The sequence below is a fragment of the Nelusetta ayraudi genome, unplaced genomic scaffold (assembly GCF_046127955.1).
Source record: "Nelusetta ayraudi isolate G7.1 ecotype Tasmania unplaced genomic scaffold, CSIRO-AGI_Nayr_v1 ptg000039l, whole genome shotgun sequence".
Classification (NCBI taxonomy): Eukaryota; Metazoa; Chordata; class Actinopteri; order Tetraodontiformes; family Monacanthidae; genus Nelusetta; species Nelusetta ayraudi.
In genome coordinates, this window is record NW_027466089.1 from 1,659,303 (window position 1) to 1,679,954 (window position 20,652).

Genomic DNA, 20,652 nt, shown 5'->3' on the forward strand with positions numbered 1-20,652 from the left:
CATTGAACTAATCACAATGTCTCGTGAGTCAGCAGCAATGTAGACAACAAGTGAATCTGAAAGGTTTTTGGCATACTACAAGGTTTGGAAGTGGGCTGGAAATAAACCCACTGTCTCAGACAAAGCAAGGCTGGATCTGCTTCAAGCCCACACACTCACTTCTTGTCTTTCTTTTTTTTTTTTTATTGCTGTCTATTCGCTCAAAGCCTTTGACAAAAATTGAATTCTGTCATTTTCTGTCACACGAACATGCATTTTTCTTAAGTGATGTTGTTCATTGACGTGGGTTTGGAATAAAGAGAAACCCTGCTTTTAGTTTTCATTTTTTAAAAGCCAAACGTTTTAAAAGGGAAGTTCATCAAAACATAAAAAAGTGTCTTGATATTGTGTGGAAATAATGTGGAAACCTTTTGATTTGGTCACACTGAGCATCATGAGCAGCGTGGGCCAAACAACCCCGATCTCAACCACCGAACATCTCCATCAAAGCTATCGTGACGTCACTGCAAAGTGAGGAAATTTGGATGCATCTTTGAAATTGGAATAGAAACAAGATCTAATGCTAGGCAAACGGGCTAGTGCTAACCCATGCTAATTACATTTTGTGTAAACAAGGCCTTAAAAATGCCATTTTTTAAAACTGCCATGCCTTAAAAAATGCCGTCTACAGAGACGGCATTTTTTGAAACCATTTTTCAGAAATGCTCTCGGAAAAAAAAAAAAAAACGTGTTTACACAAAGCCGTCTTCAAAAATATCCCTGTTTACACGGAGACACCGGAAGGGACTGAAAACGATGTAGTGCCTATGCCAGCCCTGGTGTGGTGCCACAAGCTCACTAACAATGTAGCACCACTGAGATGGCCAAGATCGCTAGTGAAAAGACGGTGTGGATAAACGACAAGTTGAACTTCTGCTTCGAGTTACTTTAGAAAATGATGATAATGATATAATGATAAGTTTGACTGGGAGTCGTGCCAGTAAAAGTTCGCTGACATTTTGGTAGGCTGATCATTAGTGCTGGTCATTAGTAGCAGTAACATGTCTGTTTCCCGACGTTGTAGTTGTGACTGGTCGTCTACACCTCACAGTTGGCTCAGGTTGCAATGCGAGTGATGGGCGTGAGAGCTGTGACATAATTGTTTCCAAAAATGATCGGTTTCTGCGTTTACATGAAGCCTGGCTGGGCGGCGTTTTCAAAAACTCATCCACCCAGGGGGCCGTTTCAGAAAATGTGCAGTTTCGGTCTGTGCGGTTTCAGTGAAAACGGAAGGCCCGAAACGGCAAAAATATTTTTGGGCCCTTAATTTAGTTTATGTTGTAATTTAATAGAAGCTTTTCCCCCCTTTATTTTCTGAAGCATAACCACTATTTCCACATAGATGGAGTCCTTCTACATTCCCGCTGTTGATGGAAGACGATGCTACAAAAGTAAAACTGACTATTGGTTAAAAGAGGCAACATATCATCTTTGTGGGGGTCGTGACCGGAGGGCACTACAACATCCGTCTCGATTAGCCATCATGACTGCCACCGGCTTCGCAGATAACACGAGGTAAAAGGCCGCGTTGAGAAATGTTTGAGCCTCGGAGCCTTTTTTCTTTGTGTACAAAAACACCGTGCATCATTTTGAAAACCACGGCTGTGCCATCGAACGCTGTGGGCAGCAAATCTGAAAGAGCTCCAGTTTGATTGGGACGGAAAAAATAATAATAATAAAAAAAAAAGGTCATCAGTGATGTATTTTGCTTTGGCCAAGTGTACTGACAGCAATAGCAACACTCCACTCGAAGGAGGCGGGAGATGAGAAAAGATGTGCGATTGCTTCACATACACACACATACACACGCACACACGCGCACACACACGCACACAAACACAAAAAAACATGTGAATCACAGCGCGGCAGTGACACATGCGCAAAAGAAGAAAAAAAATGTTCCCCACTCCACAAATAAGCCAAGTTTGACAAAAAAAAAAAAGAAATCCCATGCCAATGCCATAGCTTTTGGAGTAAGTAAAGTATAAGTAATCGCCCTGAATAAAACCCCTCAAGGCAGCCATAGGCTCGGAAAATCACCTCCAACCTAAGATGAGGTTTTCCCACAACACCTCGGGCCATTTATTCCTGGAACATTACATAACGCAGCAGTGGGTTCTGCTCACCACCAGCAGCCTAAACAGCCTCCTGACGAGAACACAACAAGGTGAAAGGATTGAGGCAGGGAGATAAACACGGCCATCAGCCGCTGCTGCCATTTACAGGGACTCTCAGGGCTCAAGGTTGCTTCTGATGGAGGCTGATTGGAAGTGGCAACTTTTCCTGGTTATACCTGGACTGGTGTGTTTCAGCATCATTAAGAAAACATATTAAACAGAAGCGTGAATCATTTGGCCACTAGGTTGTGTAGTTTTCTATTGTAAGTACAGTCATTAGCAAATTTATTGGATTGCTGCCCAAAGTAAGTTTTGCACCACTGATGCCCCAAATTAGCACCAATACACAGAAGCCCTTCAACTGAAATTACATTTTTTTTTAATGATAAAACATAACTATTATTGTTAACTGTAAATGAACAACAAATGTATTGTTTTTTTACGCACATTATTGCTTCATCAAATGATACTTGCATTGCTAACAGAAAAAAAACTAGCATTAGCGATTGAAAGTGACGATTCGTTTGTCTTTTCTCAGAGAAGCCAGGGAAACCCAGACATACAAAGGTGCATTCAAAGGACCACCTAATTGTTTCAGTTTGTTATCATTATACAATTTCAGTGACATTTTTAATTTCAAACCGGCGACATGCAGCAGCCAAGCACTCGGTCTCCTACTCTAAGTGAAACTGGGAACAGAACGTAACATCACCGCTTCAACGTCAAGTGGCGAAGTAAGAGTGTAATATTAAAAAACGGATGTATTGTTTTGCTGTCCCGAAAGATCCAATCTGAGGCCACCAAATTAGCCGGCAGCGTCTCCACTAGCATTGAGTGATGTCCCTTTTCCCGCTAACAGTTTTATATTGACATGGTGTTGACAGCAGGGCTCGCAGTTCTAGAGCCAGAGAGGAAGAGGAGGAGGAGATTTGCATACATTAAATCATCACGAGGCTGCAGGAGGGCAACACATACACACACACACACACACACACACACACACACACACACACAGGCAGTGGGATTCCACTCATTTTTTTTTGACACAGCAAATTTGTTTTTCCTGAAGCCCGATAAGCAGAATTCCGCATATAACATTTGTAAGCAGCGCTTAGAATGTGAGGAAAAAGTGTTTTCTGAGCCAATAATCGCAGCTCTGACATACGGTGCTCAGCAAGTGCATTAAACGTAACGGGCGGATCTAACAAAGTGATTCCGGGGGCAGCGATATTTCTCACTAAAAGCAGCGGTTGAAAACCTCACCTGGCTGGCACAGGCGTAAACTGTCAAGGTTCATGTGTTAATGATTGCCGGGGGGGGATTAGCGGAGGACTGTTTGTGCTGATGAGAGATGAGTGTAGGTGCACTTGAAACTTTCTCCGTTCCCACACACTTAAAAACCCGGCGGTTAATGCATCCGGTAACGGGGAGGGTTCATTTGAGCCCGACGCGCTCACTGGCTCTTGTGTTTCACTCGATGAATAACCCTTTGTTTAGGAAGTTGTTGTTTCGGGAAACAAGGGGCTGGGAAACCCAAGTCTCACAGAAGCAGGAGGGGCTCCTATGTTTAAACCTTCCCTCATTAAGTGCAATGCCCACATCATAACAGGAAGCTGGGTCTTCAGTGACAGGATGCTGGGTATTGTTATATTAATCAGAATTGAATCAGGCTAAGAAGGAAAATGTGAGCATTTACTTTCATTTTTGAGGTATGAACAATTTTTTTCCCCCCAATAATTATTATACTTTAGAATCTAGCCTGCAAACACTCTGGGTGATTAGGTTGTGTGTGTGTTTTGTTTTCCGTGGAAGGTGTGTCTTTTTCTCTTTAACTGGACATATCGAACCACGTTGCTGTTGGGTCTGTACAAGTGTTTGCCTTTTGCGTGAATGAACGATGAGCTCTGAAGGTTCCATTTCATTCTTCACTACATTTTCCCAAACAGCTGTCAGGAGAGCAGTGTAATAATATTGTTAACAGCCGAGCGTAACCATTTCTTGAGGAGGTTTTAATGTTACTTAATTGCCGCCTGAGTTTTTTTTCCGCTCACACATTACCGGAGAGCCCGCTGTGGTTGAATCACTTCATCCACTGCACAAACGTGCAATAACTTCCGCTTGCTGTTAGAAATAATTGTAATTGTTTGTCATTCGCTCCTGTCTCGCTCGGCTTCAACTTAGCCCCTCGCTCCTCCTTACATAATGTGTTTGTGTTGGAGGATGCCGCTTCCTGCAGTCAGCAGGGGGGTTTTGTTTTTTTTTCTCTCTCTCTCTCTCCATTTTTTCCCCCTCTTCTTCTTTCTGCAGGGGCTGATCCCCCAGGGCACGTCTCTGAACCACTGACACACAACGACGGTGAGATGATCTCTGCCGTTTTTTTACGAGCATCTCGGCTGAGATCTCGCTGACGGGGAGAGTTTGGTGAGAAGAGAAAGGAGAGCGAGTGCGGTCCAACATTCCACCTCCACATCCTCCTCCGAGCCCACTTCTGCGCACTGGCTCCCCGCTAGTCAACCACGGATGTTCTTCTCCGAGGCTGCGTCCGTCTCCGAAGGATGCTGTGAAGGATGCTGTGTGCTGTTTCCTTCTAATCTCCTGCTTGTTTGTATTGAACTCACTGGAAGAGTCACATGAACTTGTCTACTGTCTGCTGATGCGTGGTCGTCCCATTTTGCAACCTGTCAATAAGGTAAATAAATAAATAAATAAATAAATGAGTAAATAAATACATTTTAAATGAAAGGTCCGTCAAGCAGGAAATTGAATAGACAATACAGATGCAGACAAACGTGTCAAATGTCTCATGTTAGATTTCTTTGTTCAAAATGAGGCGTAACTGAGCAGTTACTGCGAGCAGCATTTTTTTTTAATTTCAAATCTCTTTTCTCACATTGACCTTTGAAAGCCTGAAGGCCTGTCTTTGTATATGTGTGTGTGTGTGTGTGTGTGTGTGTCTTGTTGTATCATCCCTCGCTGGCAAACACCCTCAGGCGATACGACTGGCTGCTTTACACCGTTCCACGCGTGTTACGTAATGAGTAATCTCCAGCACAAAAGAGACGGGAGCATCTTATGGCAACAGGTGTCACGGGCGCTCTTGTACAGAACACAACCACGTTCCTCCCGCCGAGGAGCCAAGTGGCGAGGAGAAAACAGACAAATGAAAACCTCACATCCGTTATTCCGCCCGCGGATTCCTTCCGTCGCTCTCTGACGATTGAGAGCCTTTCCACTTTGATCGCCGCGTTCGGCTAATGGGTGCATCCCTGCTGGGCCCTTAAAGTTCAGGGGGACCTCGTGCTGCGGTGGCGTTCATTCATCCATCAGTGACTGCTGGAGGTCACCAGACGGGAAGCTCTACAGCGGTGGCCTGCCTCTTAAGCAGAAAACAAGTTTACTGGAAAAATTATGGTGAGCGACGGCTTTATGAAAAAAAATGATGAGGAATCATTAAAATAAACAACACAACTCGAGCCTGATGACCACTAAAGGCATTTTGATTTGAACGGTGATTCAAGTGTTTTCAAAATAAAATCTTATGTTCGCACAAAAACCATGTGTACGGTAAATCTACTGGCACCAGATCCTCCTCTGAAAATATCTGCAGTCCCAATTTCCACAATATTTTCTCCATTTTTATATTTTGGAAAGCTTTTTTTTTTTGACAAATTGTTCAGATTTGGATGCATCCCTCACGTTTAATTGTTGCATCCAGAGATTTTTGGGATGACAAAATGTGAACCAGTTATTGGAAAAATGTCATCGCGTGACTGTTGCATGAACTCACGTGTGAAGCTCCAGGACTCATCAAGAACAGGAATCAAGAATTTTTTCATAGAAATTCTCTCTTTCTCTCTATCTCCTGCTCTCTCTCTCTCTCTCTCTCTCTCTCGCTCTCTCTCTCTCTCTCCCTCTCTCCCCTCTCTCTGACACACACACACACACACACACACACACACACACACACACACACACACACACACACACACACTACTTAAAGTTTAGCAGTGGGCTGGTCCTCGGAGTGATGTCACTTTATTCCTATATGGGCATCCAGTCTGCAGCGGAGTGCATCACCCTCGTGCGCCTCCACAGCGACGCTGTTCGCCAGGAACGGAGAGGATTACGCACAGCAATGTTGAGAATAAAAGAATCAACTCTGGCTCCGGAAATGCTTTTTGCTCACCGATGAAGATTTTTTGCCTTCTTCCTAAAGACCCATTTGGCCGATCCCGCCTCATGTGGGCTGCATTTGGCGCTGGCCGGCACCGTTACGCGCAACGCGCCGTGCGCTCGCGGAGGGCGGCTCGGCGCCACCAGCCCAGGCAGCGCCTCCAAGTCCGCGCCTGAGGGACCACAGCCATGACACGACGGGACACTTCGGGGCTAGAATGGATTTAACGCCGCTAAATGCGTCGGCGGAGAACGTTTCGAAGGACGGCAACGCCACGGACGCGCCGCTCGCGCTGCCGCACACGGGGCTGGTCACCGCGCTCATCATCCTGGTGGTCACCGCCATCGTCTCCGTGACCATTGTCGGTAACGTGCTGGTGATCGTGGCCGTGCTGACCAGCCGGGCTCTGCGCGCGCCCCAGAACCTTTTCCTGGTCTCGCTGGCCTCGGCGGACATCCTGGTGGCCACGCTGGTCATCCCCTTCTCCCTGGCCAACGAGGTGATGGGCTACTGGTACTTTGGGAGTACGTGGTGCGCCTTCTACCTGGCTCTGGACGTGCTGTTCTGCACCTCATCCATCGTGCACCTGTGCGCCATCAGCCTGGACCGCTACTGGTCGGTGACCAAGGCGGTGAGCTACAACCTGAAGCGGACGCCCAAGCGCATCAAGTCCATGATCGCCGTGGTGTGGATCATATCCGCCGTCATCTCCTTCCCGCCGCTGCTCATGACCAAGCACGGCGAGCGCGAGTGCCTGCTGAACGACGAGACCTGGTACATCCTCTCCTCCTGCCTGGTGTCCTTCTTCGCGCCGGGTCTCATCATGATCCTGGTCTACTGCAAGATCTACAAGGTGGCCAAGCAGCGCTCCTCCACCGTGTTCGTGGCCAAGAACGGCCTGGAGAGGCAGCCGTCCCAGTCGGAGACCTGCTTCGTGCGGAAGGATCGCTTCGAGTTGGAGAGCCCGAGCAGCCAGAGCTCCGGCAGCCACCAGCAGAGGCAGGGCGAGCTGGACGACATCGACCTGGAGGAGAGCTGCTGCGCGTCGGACACAAAGCCGCGCAACCACCGCTTCGCCAAGCGCAGGAAGGTGGAGGGCTCGGAGTGCTGCCCGCCGCCGAGCTGCCGCCTGTCCTGGGCTTCGGCCAGAGCCATGCACCTCTACCCGGAGCAGAAGAACCTGCCGGCGCGGCAGCAGCAGCAGCAGCAGCAACAGCAGCAGCAGCACCAGCAGCACCTGGCCGCGGCCAACAAGACCAAGGTGGCCCAGATGCGCGAGAAACGCTTCACCTTCGTGCTGGCGGTGGTCATGGGGGTGTTCGTGCTCTGCTGGTTCCCCTTCTTCTTCACCTACACGCTGCACGCCATCTGCAGGGACAGCTGCTACATTCCCGGCGCACTTTTCAACCTCTTCTTCTGGATCGGTTACTGCAACAGCTCAGTGAATCCCATCATATACACCATTTTCAACAGGGATTTCAGGAAGTCCTTCAAGAAAATCATCTGCAGAACTTCTAAACGGACATAAACACACGCACATGTGTTGTTTTTTTTTAATGTCCCCTCTGTGATTGTGGAATAAGCTACTAAAAGACACTCGACCTGTTTCCAATTCACTTTAAATGTTCTGTCATATTGTGTTGTAACAAACGAGACATTTTAAGTGAGTGAGCATTTTGACTTTGCTGCAAGAGTCTGTTATTATTATTATGATGATGATTATTATTAAATTACGTATTTATGCCAAGCTGGTTATGTAACGTATAGGTCGACGACAACAACATGCACCTTTAAGCCAGAAATCTCTATAGTGGATCAGGCTTTTAAGCTGCGAGATGAGCTGCCTGGAATAAAATTAAAGTCATGAATGCAGCTGGTTCTATGCCGGCGGCTGCTTCACAGTGGGTGTTGTGCTGGGGATGAATAGAAGTGAAAACCTCCGCCGCCTTTAAGATCTGAGCGAATGGATAATCGTCCCGGCCCCCGAGTGTTCCACGGAGAGGATTGGATCAAATCCTACCATTAAATGATTTGAACGGTGGAGACGTTTGGCTTCATTACAGGTAATTAAGATGCGTTTACCTTGGCTCCGATCAGCGACGCCTCCCATCCCCCTTCCAAAAGTTATGTAAGGTTCTGAGCTCACAGATCCTGCAATCTTAGAACTTTCCCTCCAGAACAGGAGGCACGCTCAATATATATATATATATAAAAAATATTACCAAACCTCAGTGTTTTTTTTTATATTTTATCAGCAAAGTTGAAACAAGGTGAGCTCACAATCCCTCCCCACAGGCACAGGTTTCAGCGTCACGGCACGAATCTCAGATTCCAAAATATGCCTTTCATTGTGTTTCGAAAGTCTTTCTTGCCAACAAAATGTTGCTGCGGGGGTGAAAAAAAAAAATAGATGAAGAGCAGTAGGGTTTTTCGACTGACTCAGGCATGACGAAAAGGAAAAGGACGCTTTTGTGACACCAAAATAAAACACACACTCACACACACACAGCATCCTGTTCCCTGAGTCCTAAACGCAGCATCATAGTAAGTCACAGGTAGAGCTGGACTTTCATCTGGCCTCAGATCTCCAATAAGAGAGAGCTCCATTTCCGAGAGCCCTCTGGGCCGCAATCATCTGTCCTCTGTAGCTGCAACGTCTCCACAAAACACGATTTCAGCTATTTTTCCGAACTTCTTTGAAACGTTCCCACATAGTTTGCGGAGTGGCAGAAGCCTTCACATATCCTGGTAGGAGAAATAAAACATAGTATGGGAGTTTAAATTATGTGTGAAAAGGTGCAGATGAGCAGAAAATTGTTAAAATAAAAAAAAGGCCTGTACTTCTCATGGGACTATACTGTTATGGTGATGAGGCTGACCAGCTCTGTATGGGACTATTGTCTATGGAAGGGGGAGGGGGCTCTCGGAGTAAATACACTATTTATATCCTCGTAGGAATGTCTTCAAAGCTGCTCGCTGGCGCCTGGCCAGAGATAATCACATCATTTGAGGGAGCCGCCGCGCTTCAAAAGACTTTTTTTTTTCCCTTTAAGGTTAATCAGGCCTCTTTCTTGGAGTGTGGCGCCGTGCGCGAGCCTGTTCTTAAAACATCATCGAGGGGGGAAACTGAGGACGCAGGTGGTCGCGGCCCATCCCTCCCTGGACACAGCGACGGCGCGAGGCTCATTTCTCATTCATGAGCGGAGCCGGACCACCTGGGAGGAGTGCGAAGGATCGGCGAGCATCTCGACAAACTCTCCAAAACAAATGAAATGTCGGGGTCGAGTCGCGGCAACGAGATTGGCTCCCATCACTCGTCGCTGAAGTGGCGGCTGTTTAAGGCCAAGTGATCATTCGCGGGGACGGCCCCGCTGCGTTTTGCGTCAGTTCTCCGGGGAGGCGCGAGCCTGCGTCAAAGTTTAGATTAATACACGCGCGCAATCGTCTCCCAGATTGACTGACGTCCAAACAGCAAGACGTGCACCTCCCTCAGTTCAATAGCACTCTCCTAAATGCAATTATCCTTCCAATAAGCTCCTTCATCACATTTGTTTTTCAAGCGCGCCTTCTCTCAGCGGAGGCCCCTTTCCATCAGCAAAAAAAGAAAAAACTAGATGAAACTTGGCAATGAAAAGATAAAGAGTTGAAATTACAAGGAAAAAAAAGTTGAAATTCTGAGTTAAAAAGTCAAAATTACAAGATAAACATGTTAGTGTGACACATGATGCTTTTGCTGTATGTTCCCCAATGAGCTGCTAGTATAAAGAAGTTTGCCATCCAAGTGTCCTTATTATGCCTCAACCAATGCATCCAAGGCCTCAACCCTATTGCATCAACTTCAATAACAGGTAAAATCAGAAGTATGTCACAAACTCAACATTTTTATCTTTTATATAATCTCAAAATGTTCTTTTTATCTCATAATTTCAATTTACCACTTTCTTCTGTCAAGTTTCTATCTATCATCTATCTATTTTTTTTTTTTAAACTGGCAGAAATGGGCTTCCATACCTCACACACTCCAGCAGAATTCATCACGGACATGAATTCTGCTGGACTGCCAGATGATGAAAGCTGCAGATCCAAGCAGACGACCTCAAAAACACTTCCTGAAGCTGGATGCTGGGGAGGAAACCGCGCTCGGGCCTATTTTCCTAAATATAGGCGCAGGAGTGGAAGGTCAGGATGTTGGGATTGTTTACAGGCACCGAGCAGACGGGGTGAGACAAGGCGAGGCGGTCACTCGCTGGAGACGCGGCTCTAAATGTTTCAAGATGGGTGCAGCGCTGGGAGGAGCGAGCCTCTCAGGGAATAGAGGGAGAGAGAGGGAGAACACTCACTTGTTTTGGCTTCTGCAGGTAATTGCTTTTCTTTTCTTTTGTCCACTTGTCTCTAACAAGTTAAGGGCTGCAGGAGAACAAGGCCTAAAAAATCACGTCAATCCCAGGAAGCCGCCGCTCGTGGACGAGGAGAGGCAGCTTTTGTCATTAGTGTAAATCAGCGGCTGTCACGTCCAGGGGGGAAGGTGGGGGCTAGCACAGAGTCTGCAGCCAGGCCTGATATATATCTGTTGCCCCTGTTGGACACAAACAACTCGAGAGAAGGACCCGAAGTGCCAGAGGACATCCGAGCAGCGCGGAACCAACTTCAAAAGGTCGGCCTCTGTGTCTCGGAAGTGTGTCCAGATCCTCAGTCAGCCACTTGCCTTCCAGTCAATTCCACAGAGAAGACACAAGTCTGTCCTTTAATTCTTTTTGCTTGCTCCATTTTTAAGAAAGTGTGTGCAAAAATACTTGAAATAAGTTCTTAGTGACATCACAAACATCACCTCCTCAAAGATCATCCTGGTCCTTCTCCACGTCCAAACACGTGTTAGATACAACACAGCAGCATTTATGGCAAGAGGTTTTAAAAACACAATAAAAACACTGACTTTCTCTTTTTTCTTTCATCCAAGTCTGTTAAATATATTTGCTCATTTTTAGTCTTTACAATACTGTCGCCGAGTTGGAATGGTTTTGTTTTCAGGCAGAATCTTCTGTTTATTCCTATTTAATTGCACAAACATTAACTTCCGAAATCAATTCATGCATGCATGATATAATAATAGCAATATTATTTGTTCTGTGGTCTAAAAGAAAAAAAGATTTATATTGACAATGGAATCCGGACTGGTTGGCTGGACGGATGGAGTTAGGATCTGAAGTTCAGTCAACTCACTCAACAAAAAATGAAATGTGCAACATTGCACCATCTGACAACAGTCCATAACCAAAGGCTCTACTAACTGGCAATGGAGTAAAGTTTTTAAATAAAATACTGCCTTTTCTTTTTTTAAATGGCTTTCAAAAAAACACATCTGATGTTCACTCAAAGTAAGAGCATGAGACTTTTTTCTTTTTCTTTTTGGAAGGTTTAATCCCTCAGTCAGAAGCCACAGACTTGCGCAGGATTTCCTCCAGTACCAAGAGTCAGACTCGTGTGTTTTCAGTCTCTATCAGGGATTTGTCATGGAAGATATGGTTACACAATGCATCATCCGGTTAAGTCCTCCAGTTTTCCTTTGGCCTGATTTGTACATTTTTAACATATATTTTGTTAGGAAACCAAGCAAAGAGCTCAGAGTTGTGATCCATTATTTATTACGCATGCGGGAAAACATTTAATATGTACAGATTCGTCTCCCCAGTGGTTTCTTGTTGACTCGTCTTGTCCACAATAAACAAAAAAAAAAAGTAGATGGGAATTATTCTGGGAAAAGATTTGAATAAATTGTGCGCTCCTGCCTTTATGTGTTTACCGTTATTTACATTTTTTGTTTTTTGCAAAGCTATTTGCGCGGAACAGTGCCCCCCCCCCCCCCCCTGTCCTCTTTGTATCTCGGTGCCCTGGTGGCTGGTACAAAATTTATTCATCACGCGTCGGCTGCAAAACACAGGTGAACGATGATGATTTCGGCGACGATTTCTAACGGCGATTTTTCCACGAACAGCAAACAGACGGTAACGTGGCGTGCAGATGGGCGTTATTTTTTTTATTTGTCTTTCTACATCTGTGTGTATCACCGCAGACACACACACACACACACACACACACACACACAGGCAGGCACGCAGGATTTCATCAAGCGCTCACGTCTCCTCTGTTTTCTGTGCGAGATTAGATCTCGCGTCGTATCCAGAGGGCATTCAGGTCTAATGTTCGCATCGCGGCTGCAACTTGAAAACAACAGCGGCTGTAGCCGCACCGAGGCACTGAGTGCTGCACTAAACTGAGAATATATATTTATATATCAATACCGTCCGACATTTAAATACACTTTTGCTGGTCGCGTGTCGGTGCACCATCTGGCGTGATGCGCCTGGTAAAAGCTGGATCATTTTCTAGGAAAACTTTGTTGTCCGTGGTCGGCGGCCGCTAATAAACGCTGCTATACTTAGTTCGCTTCCTGTTTAGAGGTGCATTATCCGTTTCCCTGCGAGCATCCAGAGAAAAAAAAAAGACCTGCACCATTAAATACGTACATACGTGCGGGCCACTCCTGCCCCTCACTTCACGACAGCGTTGTTGCCATTAAAAGAGGCTGGCGGCGGTCGGTAAATGGACGGGTCATGTCACGGCGCAGCGGCGGGTCACCGCTGAACAAGGGGGGGTCCGGGCAGAATACACGAGACGGGAGCTGAAGGGTAATTATTGCCCCTGTTAAATGACCTGATGCGTCAGCGGGATAAATATAACTGGTCGCGGCGCTGCTTGCTTAAGGCCTGTAATAGACGGTCTGGTAAAGGTTACCCTCAAGCCGTGAATCACGATTTACATCTCAATTAAATGCTTTTATCTCGAACAATGAACCGGCTGAAGGCGACGCGTCTCAACTCCTCGGGTTCCAACGTTGGTTCCGCCCCATAGGTGGAGTTAATTAAAGTATCCGCACCGTGTGCACGGAGAGATTGATATAAATACAACTCGCTCGGGACCGTCACCCTGCCATAATACTCTGCTCTGCCCCAGTTCCAGATGAGAAACAGGGGTGGGCGTAGATACCGAGGGTGTAATTAAAAGGGTCCTCTTGCTTGTCTTCGCCTCGGGCCTCCGAAGAACTGAGTGCACTCACTCATGGGACAGAGGCAGCGAGTGCAACGCAGCACACCAGGAGCTGAGCTAATCATGTGGACTTGCGGAGCGGCGCTCATCACGATTCTCGATAAGTGAGTTCAACAAACCTCACCCGAACTGAACTGCACCGAACCGGGCCGAAGAGGAAGGAAGGCGACAGGAGGGCGGCAGGAGCGGTTGGCTGGGGGCTCTGAAAAGTTTAATGTCACATCTTTTTTATTTGTTTATTTGTTTATTACGGATCCCCATTAGTCCTCACCACAGTGGAGACTAGTCTTCCTGGGCTACAAGAATTTACATTTCAAACGTCAAACTTAATATAATAAAATACTAACATAATACAATAAAAAACATGCAACAATTACAATAAAAAACATTACTAAATCGAGACAAAAAAAATGATCAGAGATGCAATGGAATCCAACCCTTAAATTGTTGAAACAAGAAACAAGAAAGTGAGAAAGTTCCTTTCTAAATACTGCTACTCTTAATTTATTTTTTAATCTTTCTTTGTTATTTATGGTGGTTAAATGTGGTGGAAGCATATTCCAATTTGTCCTCCTTAGTGCATCATTGATACAGCGTAGAAATGATGAGGATTTTAGTCCCTACAGTCACCATTGCACAACAGTCTGTCTCCTAAGCTTACAGTCCTGGAGCCTGGACATATTCATTCCCATTCCAAATATTCTGAACAGTGATCCAACAGCCCCACCTCCCCCCGAAAAAGCGCATCTATGTGTCACCGCTTTGACGTCATTAACACAGAGCCGATGATCTCTGGCACTCCTAATCCTGGATATGTTTTAGAGCTCCGGTAAGAAGAGGATAACAGGCTTTTTCCCACTCCTGTTCCTAAAAACAAGATAAAACTGGCATTACTCTCCGGCTGAGGCCATTACTGCACACACAAAAAATATAAATAAATAAAAATAAAATAATAATGACAGGCTACACTGTGCTCAACTCGCCTGGCAACCTACCTTGAGACGGCTACCAGCGAATAAACACGACAGACAAGCTAAAACGCAGGAATATGAAGCTAAATAATTGCGAGGTGCTACATGTAACACGATTGTGCAATTTATGTAAAATTTAGCCACAAGAACGTCTGCACTTCAGCAGCACTGTCAGTGACCTCCAGTGCAGTGAGCGCTCAGCCTCCACTGGGCAAATAAGGTTATTAAAGCAGATATGACAGACATGACAGGAGCGCTACGGCTGGTTCTGGTTCTGCCGCGTTGAAATATTACAAGTACCGACAAGGTTCCTGGCAACTCTGTATGAACAGCAGTGTTTTGAGAAATGTGTGTAAGCAATTTGCATTTGCAGCTTGTTGCACATCTGAGGGAAATTAATTCCCGACCATCTGTATAAAAATGACTGTGTTTTTCAAATCACTGTCCTTTGTCCAAGATCTCAGCAAGCAAAAAAAAAAAAAAAAATGTTCCTATGAATCCACTCTGAGAGAAGTGAGGACTTTCAACTGATGTCACTTCTCTTCAGGATGGGGGAGGAGACAGCTGGCTGGGACAGGAAGTTGAATAATAAAAAAATATATAATGTGGGAAGGATGGAGGAGGGGCTCTTCCTCGGTGCTGACCTCAGTCCCAGTGACCCTGACGTGTCCTAATGAGGCTACGGCTCCACACAACATCCACCCGGGGCCACGATACGGCCGGTTTGCGTTCTGCTACAAACACTCGTTTGTCAGAACGCCTGAGCTTGACGGGGGTCAAGTGGCTATTTTAAGTGAGGCTAATCCACATCCCCAAACTTAGGGAGCAGTTACTCAAGTGCTGCCCCCACCCGGCGCTCCCCGAGGGGCCCCAAGTCACGCAGCCATCGTCCTGAGATGCCGAGTTCTCACAGAACTCACAAAACCTGCACAAAGAGCCCACTTTAGGCTTTTTTCCGTCCCACCATCCCTTTCATCCCGGAGCCCCGACTCGGAACTATTTTCGATCCCACAGTCGAGCCTTGCGGTCAGCGCTCCCAAGAACTCCTCGGCGGTGGGCGGAGCCACGGAGGGGGTTAAGAGGGGAGGGGACTGGCTGCAGACGCGGCTTTTAATGCAGCGATCTCAAGGGCAGCAGGAAGCGTAAATCAAAGCGGGGCTGTGATTGAAGGCGATGGCTGAGGGGGGAGCAGCTGGGCCCTCGTACGTGATGGAGACGCTCGCAATTCCGCGGCGGCATCGAAAAACGAAACGCGGAGAGGGGAAGGGGGGAGCTCGGCGAAAAAGAGTCGCTGTACGACACCCCCGAGGACATGGAGCGGCGGCCCGCTGAGAGAACACAAACAAGTCCAAGCAACGGGGATGTTTATTTTCATGACATCCGAGCGGACCCTTTCCTACCGCACCGAGCCCGAAATGTTTCCTCGGGGTGGTCGGGGTGAGACCACTACTCACACAGCGGTGGCAACAAGTACATACCGGAAATCTCTACATGAGTGTTTTCATTATATTTCTGATTGTTCCTGCTGTGGATTGTACCTCTTAAATGTTTTCAGTGTTCATGAATTGGAGCAGAGGAAATCCTCACCAATGTTAAAATTATTAATATACCGATATCAGCTTGTTTCTATTGTCATAATGTCACATGCTTAGGGTTGCATTAAAGTTCGCAGGAGTGTCACTTCCCATCATGCCTCTGTAACTCACATGATCTTATTGGCCGATCAGAAGAAATCAGGATAATCAGGAGAAAGTCGCTTATAGACACGTCAGGACGCAGCCAATCAGAACGAGCTGAGACACAGCAGCACGCACAGCGTTGTGACATCACGCTGGGAATAAACTATTTTCTGGTGATTTTCTGGCCTTTAGCAATTTTTTTTAATGACTAAAAAACCATAACTGAAAAAATATACAATAGAAAGATTTGCTATGAATCGTGTTTCAGGTCACAGACAGTTTTGCTGCAGTACCTCGAGTAGCCACTGCACCGCACCGCCATATTGCCATATTGCCAGTCCGGTATCCAGTCTTTGTAATACATCCATGGTATTGCTCCCCCAAGAACAAAATCCAGCCAATCATCAATTCAGAAATAGATGTAAAAAAAAAAAAGGTGATGAAATTGATACCGTACATCAATCAACAAGACATGAATTGAGGGAATTGTGGAAGTTTAATGCCCTTTGTCAAATCATCACCCACCACCGGCCACCACGTAGCTCCGCCCCTGTTCTTCCGCCCACGCCCCCTCCGCTCGTCCACCATCCTCCACACAAACTGGATTTTGTGTTTGGTTCACGACCAGATTGACTCTCCGCGGCAGCGTTTTATACTTCAGCATTCTCGGGGGTCGCAAGCATCCTCCAAAGCTTCACCTTTACCGCTGGTATTTCCAGATGGAAAGTATTTCACATGAGGAGCGCCGATATATTCGAAGAATGAGTTCAGGGCCCGGCATTAAAAACGGGGATTTCAGTCATCAGTTTGTCGTATTTCTGTCAAAAGCGCTCGGAATAAATAACCCGACATTAATAGAAGCTCAACTCCGACCCAGACGACACATTTATCAGGCCGCAGATTAGAAGATTTATCCTTGAACTTGGCGAGCTCTCCTGCGGGACATTTATCTGCAGCTGAAATAACCGCCGCTCGGCACGTCGTATTCATCAGCAGCCGATATGTATCTGCTGTTCAAGGGCTGCACAGGGACTTCCAAGATAAACATCGGCGCATTAATTTGCTGCAGGAAATGCAGGGATTTTTTTTTTGTTGTTTTCCTCAGGAATGCTTTGGAAAAGTCCTGAGTGACACAGCAAAACGTTTTCTTGCAGCCAGTGGAGGACTTTGTTCAATTTTTTTTTACAGTCACCCCTGTGGAGTAGGTCTCCTTTTTCTGAAAGTCGTGTAAACATCGTAATAAGAGCATTTCTTGTCATCAGCTGATTTCCATGTACATAAATAAAAGCCAGGTCAGAATAAGGAAGCTGCATATTAACTTGGAGGATTCTAATCCGATACAACCCTTTCCAAAAAAAAGCCATGCTGAGCCTGCAGCAGCAATGCTGTTTATTTATGAGAATTTAACAAACATTTAAGTGTTATTTGTGTCCATGAAAGCACAGCTGTTGACAGGAAAAGCATTTAAAACACGATTCTGCAGAAAGATGTTTTTTCATTCAGCCAGTCTTTTGGCTTCAGTTCTAATGACAGTGTCACAGTCCTTTTAATTCTAAATGGTGATTAATGCTTTTTTTTTATGCTTCTAGTTTCTAATTTCCTGCTTATATTTCAGAAAGTTTTGCCTTTCACATCTTGCACTTTTGCTCCTTTTCTGACACTTTTGGTGTTTTGCTCGGCCATGACCTGCATTGAATTACTGGATCTGGATTTTATTTTTCTATGTTTCTACATCCCACCTTCTTGTTTCTTTCTTCACTGACCCTCAGACGGCAGCCGCCTCATGATTTTGATTTGTCGGCTTGCAGGGGCTGATTCATTTCTGACCTCTGCCAGCATCTCTTCTCACCTCCCATAAGCAATCATGTTTCTCATGTCTGTTTTATATAATATAACAGGTCCTGGCCTCTCCATTCTGGTTCACACACGTACAGAAATACCAAGTCAAAAGGCAAACACGATCACGCATCATGTGCAGAGGAAAGATTTCAAAAAATCCTCAAGAAATTCCTGGAGAAGTCATGTCAGCGTATGACGACTGCTAATCATTTCTCCTGCAAATGTGATAAAGATGCTGAAGAAGGAAGGAATGGATGAAGAAGTGGAGCAGATCTCCAGGTCTGTCTCTCACAAAGTAGACTTGGAGATGTTTAACAGCGTCTCTGAGACTGGATATAAGCTAATTGTCACGCTCCAGCTCACTCAGCCCAAAAGTAGCAGCAGCTCAAGCTTTTCACTCAGGTCGCCGCTGAGGTTGGACGCAGCAGGGCCATAGAAGGAAAAGAAAATCATGCCTTCTATTTTCATGAGACGTAAGCCTTTAACATTCTGCTCAACCGTTTGGTCGCGCACATTTTGAGTCTCTGTATGTTATTGAAAAATGAGTTGAAACCAAACTCAACCTGATTGGGCCATCTCTACCACTTTGTTTACGTATTGGTTTATATATAAATAAATAAATAAAAATTATATATATGTAACCAGATGAAATGGAACTAAGTTGTGAACAGCGTTAAAAGGTTTTCATTAGAATTTAGCCAAGATACATTTGACAGCTGTTTGCACGTTGCCATGGAGACAGGGGTGCGCGGGGTTCCGGGGCGCATTGTTATGACGTCAGCGGCGCCCGAAGGGACAGCGCAGTTAGGAGCGGGGCAGAGTGGCGCGAAGCTGCGAGACGTCCATGCCAAGTTCGTGACGCGAGCGTTGTGTAAACCGCTGTCCGTCGTGGGAGAGATAAGCTACCGAACGGGGGGACGGCGGAAGTGGCCGATATTGGTGGAGTTTGATTAAGTTAAGTAATTTTGTGCGGCTTCGTGGTCGTGTGTTTAACTGTGCGTGCCGGTTGTGCTTGTCACAGAGGGGAGAGTTTCGAGCGTGTTCGGGTCCGCAGGTGCGTTGCGGAGGGCGCGTTGCGCGTTGGGTGAGTTGAGCCTTGGTGTGTGCAACATAATATATGATGTTCATGTTGCTGTATGAGTCTAAGTGGTCTGTACGATTTTGTTTATTTTCTGTACAGAGTTAAGGCCACCACCGTTGTCTTTATTTGTTTTTGTTTACAGTAGTCTTCATTGAGACTGTTAAGGAAATTAGGAAAGTGTGTAGGGAAAGGTTTAATTGTACACTGAGTGCTAGTACGGCAGAACAAATGTAATGCCTTATTTATTTTATGTTTGATGTGAACTTCCCTTTGTTTCATTTATTATTTTACCCTAAACGCCATAATAAATTAATGCTGTACTCTGTTGAGTGCAGTTGCAAGAGGACACCCTTTTGTGTGTGTGTCCCATTCCTTTGTCGTTTCACCGGGTCACACACACACACATATATATATATATACATAATATATGTGTGTATATATATATTTATATTATTATTATTATTATTATTATTATTATTATTATTATTTTAAATCTTGCTATAATTTCTATAAGGAAATAAAAAATGAACAGAATTTGTTTTTCCCCAGCTTGGCCGCCCACAACTATTTTCCAGGACATCTGACCAACCACATATCTGACTGTGCTGACTGAAAAAAAAAACAACACTATTCATTTGACATGCTGGTAAACAAGGTGTGGGGACACAGGCAGGAGCCACAATTTCATATTTATTTGTCTGTCCACATGCGTCTCCACGCTCCCGGCGCTCTGCAGATGTTCCCCCCGTCATCGCTCACTCCTCCGGTGACACACACAAACACACACACACACACACACACACACACTCCAGCACAACTCTCTGAGGCTGATCTTGACCATTTGAATTCGTGCCGCGATTCACCTGTCCACCAGGTGTCACCATCAAGTTTGCCCGAGCGACCGCTCGCCTGCACAGTTTGCCTTTTTGCCGCACTGGCTGGGCAGTTAATGGAATCTTCTCCCTAAAGTAAAACATGCCGGCTTTTTAAAGCCGGCATGATGATTGTGCACCCGAACCAGCAGCAACTGCCTCAGGTGTCAGGTGCTGCGTAAACACACTGTGAGTGCTCGTAAACGTTTCACCTGTTTCAACTATGACGCGCCTCCGGGATTTGGTTCTAGTGCCCCCTTTGGGCAGATATGGCAGTGACACTATTGAACACTGCTGTTACGATTTCTGCTTGCCTATGCACTGCCAACAACGTGTGCATTTCTATTGGAAAAGAGAGTGAGAGAGAGAGAGAGAGAGAGAGAGAGAACATGGATCACGACCAGGTACTGTCTTTATATCCAACTGGGAAAAATTTACAATGAAAAAGAACAGTGATCTTACAAGCACGACACAGTCTGGCTGGAGGCTAACGTAGAAGATTTCAGATTATGGTTTTATTTTTTTATATTTTATAGTAAAAAGTTAAAGTGTGTGCGATCTTCATTGCAAAAACACAAAGTACAGCTTGGAAACATGGAGATGTGAAATATAATTCTGTGAGTGATTTTTCTCATCCTGCCTCCATCGACCAGGCAAAGTCTCTGCACAGCCAGTAAACAGCCGGCCGCTTGCAATTAATCTGACTTTTTCTTTTGTGGAGCAACAAATAAAAACAACTCTCTTTGCTGAGGACCTTGTTCGCCGTTTCGGAGTTT

The 20,652-nt window shown here is 45.7% G+C and overlaps 1 protein-coding gene across 1 annotated transcript; it reads left to right on the top strand.

Annotated features, from left to right (window-relative positions):
* The first annotated feature begins 6,176 nt into the window (after window positions 1-6,176).
* adra2db (adrenergic, alpha-2D-, receptor b) lies at window positions 6,177-8,077 on the top strand. Its single transcript, XM_076032969.1, has one exon. The coding sequence runs from the start codon at window positions 6,548-6,550 to the stop codon at window positions 7,856-7,858; it is 1,311 nt and encodes a 436-aa protein (XP_075889084.1). The 5' UTR covers window positions 6,177-6,547; the 3' UTR covers window positions 7,859-8,077.
* Window positions 8,078-20,652: the final 12,575 nt, after the last annotated feature.